Below are 7,447 nucleotides of genomic sequence, written 5' to 3' on the forward strand. Positions count from 1 at the left end.
GTAATTAATCAAGAGAAATGACTTATAGATTCACAGCTGATAGGAGCAAGAAGGGATGGAGGATAATACCTCTAAATGGCATGGGCTTAATGGGAAATTTTTGATGGACATACGTACTCCAAATCCTCACCTTGCAGTACTGAGGAATGCTCAAAAACAAACAAAAACAATAGTTCTCACTGGAATAGGAAGGGCTGTCCTTATGTGTCCAGTTTCATTTACGGCAAGATGATGAATAGGACTGTTGGAGACCAAGTTGCTGATACAAGGGAGTTTTCTGATCAAAAACAGGAGTAGGAGCTGACAGTGTAGAAGGTGATTGGGGGTGTGGTAGAGAAATTGATCAAGTTAGGGATATATAAAAAATGTAGGAGTTTCCAGGGACCCATAATGGCAATCAGGACAATAGAGAGTATTTACTTGTGGTGGTATCTGAAGTAATCAAGGATGTCAAGCATGATGGAAATTGTCATGGTAGTCTCAAAGACCCTTAGGCGTTGGTTCATTAGGCAGTCTTTGTACTTAAAGTGTGGTTCCAGGAACAGCAGCGTTGGCATCATCTAAGAACTTATTACAAATACAGAATCATAGATTCCACCCCAGACTTAATGAATCAGAATTTTCATTGTAGTAAGATCCCTGGGTGTGCACAATAAAGTTTGAGAAGTATGACCATGGTTATTTATCTCTAAAATATGGGGCACCTCTGTTTCCTCCTCCAGCTCCTGGCAATGGACTCAACAGAGGCCGAAGGTAAAGACTTCATCATGGACTGTTTCTCTCCAAAATAGTGTTTTGTAATTCATTGATGACATTACTAGACTTTAAACTTGTTGAAGATAGGGACCATTTTGTGTATCATTAGTCCCTGATGCCTACTACTATCAAAAAACCAAAAAGTCATTTCTTAAATATTGCTGAGTACTAGAGTTGTTGAAGATTAGACAGCAATAGGCAATATAGGCTATATAGGTGTAGTGGAGAAAACTCTTCTCCAATGCAATTGGGCTGCTGGTTGAATCGTGATTTTAAAAAGGTATTTAAAATGGAAAGCAATAAAAAGAGAAGATACATACAAATATTTTAACTTAAAACTCACAAACACACACACACACACACACACACACACACACACACACACACACACACACGTACTCCTACATTTGCATGTATATTAATTCCCTCACAGATATTCTGTTGCAGGGTCAATGCCTTTTGAGTATGAATTGGTTTTTAAGAATTATACATCTTTCCTAAACAAACCACACTAAAAATGCATCCTCTGAAGAAGCTACTTTGTTTTCTTTAAAGCATAGTGAGGAGCAGTTTGAGTACAGAATCTTCCTAGATTTTTGTATTCTCTTTTATAATTCTCATCCACATATAACTTAGTGACATTTAAAAAAATAATTTGACATTTTTCCACTTTTCCCAAAACATTCAATCTTGTTTTCTCAGAAATAGCAGCTCCCTATTTTTTGCTCTTATATTTTTATGGTTTACATAGTATTTAATTAAATTGTCTAGCAACAGTAAGGCCAATTTTTTGGTAATAAAGCAACTTAAAAGTTCAACATCATTTGTTATAGTGATAGGCAATTTTAGTGTATTGTTTATTTTCTCCTATGGTTAATTATGTGATTACATTCTGGTTTTCAGTGAGTCCACCCATCAAGTTGACCCAAGCAGGTCTGGCTGTCTACCTTGCCAATCTAGAGTTCTTGGGACTTGGTCCTCTGGAAGGAAGGCAACATGCCAGGTCTTCTGCAACATTTGCCACTGTGGCTTCAAATTGAGCAAGAGTTTCACAATTTCTCACTTGAATGCACTCAAATATCTCAAGTGAATGTCAACCAGTCTTCATAAATAACTTCCTGTTAGGATTGTTTCAAAGCTCAGCCTTTTAAAAGATGCTACTCCCACACCAAAGGACAAATTTCTAATGAAATGAGTTATGTGACACTTGAACAACGGTCTGAGACACCCAAATCAGGCAAGAAAAACTCATTTTGAATGCATTTGACACAGCCATAATAAAGTCAATCTAATTAAACAGATTTTGGTTGGCTCTTGACATGACAATATATGACTAATACAAGAGGGCACTCAGATTTACTTTCTTTTTAAATATGCTTTACTTAAGTTCATTTATAAAATATCTTTGGAAATTTACTTGTATTGTGAAATATAACAAATTCTAAGAGCACTATTTGCTCCTAGAATATTCACTCTAGAACAAGAAACTGAGAAACAAATTGTACATGTAAGTGGATACTGTATATTTCACAATAAATATTAGTATTAGCTACAGTAATAAAGAAATATCTTTACTCATTAAACAAATATCAAAAATGAATAGTGGGCTGTCACCTTCATCACAAAACATAACATCAGAATGTCACCCATTATGCTATTTTGATATTGTCTTTTTTTTTTTTTTGCCCTAAAGACCTAAGTTCAAAGGCAATATAAGTCTTACTCTGCCTACCTTAACTTCTGTCACACGGTAAAACACACAATAAATGGTACTTGAATTGAAATAAAAGTTGGTATTGTAATAAATTAAAGAATGGAGGGTCTTTTTAATTCAATTTTAAAGTTACAAATAATGAAAAGATGGCATTGATAATTTAAAAATATTTTCTTTGTGCAATTGAGGCTCTGCCAGTTTAAAATACAAAGCCAATCATATTTTATTTCTTAAATAAAAATATAAAAGAGCTATATATAAAATGACCAAAAAGAAAAAAAAGCGTTATATTTTCATAAGCACCACATTAAAAAAAATACTCTATCAGATGTTCAAGGAAAGTTATCAAAACTTAGTATAAAGTTTTCTGAATATCTAACACAGAATCTTCTCCATGATTATTTTTTACACCATGCATATCAAATGTTTGTTTTCCTTAAGAAATATATGATGGCTCTACAATCAGTGCTTAGAAATTCAGTATACAAAATCCATGCTTCCCCCACCTATTATCAATTATATATTTTATACAAAAGAGAAAAATACTTAAATCAAATGATTACAATAGTGATAAGAATCTGTTTTATTGTGTTTTCCACATAAAGAGAAATAAGGACTTCTGGTGAAAAAAATTTATTACAAAGATAATCTATTGATTGAATAGTAACAAATTGAATCAGTAACAAATAAAATTTTGCTTTAAATGAGTCGAGTATTCTGTATTTAAAATTCAGTTTTACAAACATTCAAGATTAGTGAATTTTTGGTTAAGGAAAAAAGACTGGCAGAATAGAAAAAGATACCTTTTCAATGAATAGCAATTTATAATTTTTTTTTTTTAAATTGCTTTGGAAAAACACAGTATAGTTACTTAAGAAAAGTCTTTTAAAGAAGGCTTAAGTGCTTCAAATCAAGTTGGCTGTAGACTAAAAAATATTTTAAAATTTGCCAAGAAATTGAAGTGTTAAAAATAGTCTTCTGCTTATTAATTTAATTTCACGTTTAAGAAAACGTTTGACAAATAAGTAAACAAAAGGCAAAGAATTTACCTGCATTTTCATATAATAAATCCTAGATCTAAAAAAATCTCCTGGTTTGTACACAAAGGTCTTTGTTTGACCCTCATTGATCCATTTCTATGTAGTTAAAAAAATACAGTATCAAATCTTTCTCCCATCCCCCCCAAAAAACTAGAAGAAATATTTTAAGTTGTGAGTGTATGAATGTAGCTATGCATATCCTCAAGTGTACAGAACGCACAAACAGCACTTTACTTGGAAAATTATTTTCATCATACTGTAAACATCTTTTCCCCTACATCTGGACATTTCAAAATAGTCTTTGGTATTATTAGCTATTGTGCTTTGAAATGGAAACAAGGGATTTCTGTAGCAGTGCTACATAGACATTGTAAGATATAAATAAGAAAAATGCACTTGGAATAAGTTAAAATTAGCTGCTTTTGCATAATTTTTGAAAACTACAGTGTATGCCTAGTCACAGTTTTATGAGAAAAATATATCTCCTTTTTCAACTCCTTAATTTTAAGGAACACTTAATCATTTTGGCTAAAAATCCATTTTTGGAGTAGATCTGATGGATTGCACGACACTAAGCTTGGATGCTCTCCATTTGCTGAAAGGCACATTTTAAATAATGGATTATATAGAAGGTGATCCTAGAATAAAAGGAAATATAAGAGATAGTAAGTTTCAAGAATCATAGTTAACTGATTAATAAAAAAAATGTAAAAATGACTTCATGGTCTCATAGAAGCTAAAGGGAGACCTGCACACCAAAGGCACATCATTCTTAACTTGTAATCTTTCTAAGATCAACTATGTTTGATACAATCTTGTCGGTTTCTATGGTGTAAATGCCACCATTTATGCCACTACAGAAGGTATTATGTAAATGAAGAGAGATACACAAAGGAAGGTCTCAATCAAGTTTTCAGACAAGAAATATTCCATTAATATATCCATAAGTGACAAACTCTAAAAAATTGTAAGTCATAAAAGTCAGTCTTATAGTGTTCTTGTACTGCACAAAACAATTTTCAGGTAAGAATTACTAGGATCCAGCTAAGCCATAAAACATATATTTAAAAACAGAAAATACCTTTCATGTATTCTCTTAGTTCTAGATGCACAAAAACGTACTCAAATGGGGAAGGAAAGAATTAAGCACTTTAGGTAAAAAATATGTATATATTATTTTCTTTTTCTCTGCCATGAAAAAAAGTATGCCTATTACAAGAAGCATTATAAGAAACTTTTTAAAAAGACAAATTTATGGGCAACTATTACTAATAATTTACGTAAGCATTGATCTGCATAAGCCATGATTTAACTAAGCTACTTTACAATTATTTTGTTCCTAAGAATATTTAACTCATAGATATATTCTCTTTTACCACATGGGTAGACAAACATAACAACAAAATCAACAAAGCCTGAGAAATTCTGATGAATAACATTAATAAAATACATTTCATGCAATTTCCCCAGATAAGCAATTAGAGTTATTCAAAATAGTAATTACAAAAAAGGGTGAATTAATTGCACTAAAGTACCTTTTGGATCTCCCAAATCTGTTCTCCAGCAGCAACTGTCTTATGACCTTTGTAGGCACATGCCTTCAGCTGAACGAGACCTTGAGCAGCATGAAGACATAATTCCTTCTGGATGTTATGCCGAATTTCATGTTGAACAGAGTATTCAAAATACTGTGAAAGAAAGAATGCTGTTACTGATAAAAGCACTCTATATGCTCAGCTGCCAAATAATGGTCCAATAAAAAAAAATCGGCAACTTACTGAATAATGAAGTCATGTCTACTTCAACAAAATAATACAGTCAAAATAGGCATCAGAAACATAAACTGAGTTTTTATGATAGGAGATGCTATAACCTTTCTTCATCCTATCACCAGGTATTACTTAAGAAGGTATTGTCTTCCTCACCATATCAGATATTGGAAGTTATCAGGTAGGATGGAGGTAAGGACAGGTACTTCATTAAGAAGAACCTGGAAAGCTCTAGCTAGCACATTACCTGCCTCCTCCTCTCTACAAATGTTCCTTCTCTCTTCATCTCAAGTAATGGCATTTTCATTTAAAGTAGGAACATTTAAAAGGAGTAATTTCCATGCCTCAGTTTCCTTACCTGTAAAACAGGTCATTTAATAGCTCCTACTCTGTAAGGTTATGAAGATAAATGTGTTAACACATGTAAAATACTTTGAACAATAACTAGTATATGGTAGGCATTCGAAACATTTTAGCTATTATTATTATTATTGATGCCTTTCTCTCCCCATACATCCAATTAATTAGTCCCTTAGTCCTACTGAATTTTCCTGTTACCATCTCATCCATCCTTTCTTCCATACCCTCACTTCTCTTGTTCAGGCACTCAGCATCTCTACTGCAACACTTGCAGTTATCTCCAATTTCTGTTTCGATACTTCAATTCACACTGCTGCCTGAGTAAATGGAAACTCACTCTGCTTCAATTTACTGTTGGTCTTTTAGTACATTTATTTGATCCTGTACCTCCCCTACTTGAGTCACTACTGTTGCTAAGATAAGGTTCATGAAATCTTCCATTATCAATCTTATACCAACCATTGTTCCAATGATATAGTATGCTCCATTCACCATTTCTACTAAAGCAGAACATGCGTATCCATAGCTCTTTACTGTGCTTTGCCTGGGATATCTTTCTGGATCCTTCTCTGCCTAGCTAACTCTTTTTCATCCATCAAAGTCCACTTCGAATATTACCTTAGTTTTTCAGTTTTCCCTGAATTTGTCCTACTGCACAAAATTACACCCTTTTCAGGGTTCCTATGGTCCCTCACAGATAACTTTTATTGCACTCTATTGTGATTGTGTGTGTAGCTAGTTGGCTTCACCGTAGACCGAAGTCAGGTGGTGTATCTAGTAATAACGTTCATTACAAATCAAATATCTCATAATGTTGACATACCAAAGATAAAATAAGTGAGCATAATTGATTTTCAATAATGAAATAATTAGTTTTAGCACTAATATTTATTGAGTCCTTATTATGTGCTAGGCAGAAACTGCTCTAAACCCTTTATATGTATTACACTAGCCACTCTACAAACATTAGCTGAATTAATCTTGAGTTCCCTTGGTCTTAGTTTCATGCTTAATTTCCCTCCTTCCACAAATATAATGTCAGTCATTTTTATAACTGATAGTTCCTCAGATGGAGGCACTGAGAGAAAATGGGTTTAGATCATGAAAACTGCACTCTGGCTATCTTTCTTTAAGAAAAATAAACCTAGGATCTCAAAGATAGTAAGAAAGGCCGCCCAGTATTTTACTTTACTCATATTATTTAAAAAAATCATTAAAAGGAATGTTATAGAATGGGAAATAGTTGAAGATACTTAGGCAATAAAAAAAAAGAGTACATAATTAGCTGAGAACATTGGAGAAACTTAGAACCAAGACAAACACCCTGGAAGAGAAAGTGGAAGAAACAAAGAATTGTGTTAAAAAGCCGTAATGCCTTAGACTGCATTGTACCAGTTTATTAGTCCATTTAATCATAGGATCAAAATATTTATTTTTACTTGGCATATACAAATACTGCTACAATGGAGTTTTATGTTCTAAAAATATTATTTTCTGGTCAAAACAATAAAAGGAGTATAAGGAAATGATCCAGTTAGATAACATCTCAAAAATGGTTAGCACTCAAGGAACTAAAATTTGCAAAGTAGTTTAAAGGCAATGTTTGATTGAAAATAAAATATAAAGGAAATAAACCAAAATAAAATCAATGGCTATGTTAGGGTGATAGAAGCCAGAATTCTCTTCTTAAAATATAAATCAGAAAACATTATTCTCTTGTTTAAAGCCCTCTGATAGCTTCTGTCACACTCGGAATTAAATTTGAGTTCCTTAACGAGGCCTGCAAAGCCTATATGAACAGACTCCTT

The 7,447-nt window shown here is 32.8% G+C and overlaps 1 protein-coding gene across 1 annotated transcript in view; it reads right to left on the reverse strand.

Annotated features, from left to right (window-relative positions):
* Positions 1 to 3,760: 3,760 nt before the first annotated feature.
* GALNT3 (polypeptide N-acetylgalactosaminyltransferase 3) overlaps positions 3,761 to 7,447 on the reverse strand; it is a 21,272-nt gene continuing 17,585 nt past the window's right edge. Inside the window, exons 9-10 of the mRNA XM_006921148.3 lie at positions 5,046 to 5,198; positions 3,761 to 4,148 (exon numbers count right to left, since the gene is read on the reverse strand). Of these exons, the coding sequence (XP_006921210.1) occupies positions 4,026 to 4,148; positions 5,046 to 5,198 (276 nt within the window). The 3' untranslated portion in view covers positions 3,761 to 4,025. The remainder of the gene's footprint in view (positions 4,149 to 5,045; positions 5,199 to 7,447) is intronic.

The sequence above is a fragment of the Pteropus alecto genome, unplaced genomic scaffold (assembly GCF_000325575.1).
Source record: "Pteropus alecto unplaced genomic scaffold, ASM32557v1 scaffold3, whole genome shotgun sequence".
Lineage (NCBI taxonomy): Eukaryota > Metazoa > Chordata > Mammalia > Chiroptera > Pteropodidae > Pteropus > Pteropus alecto.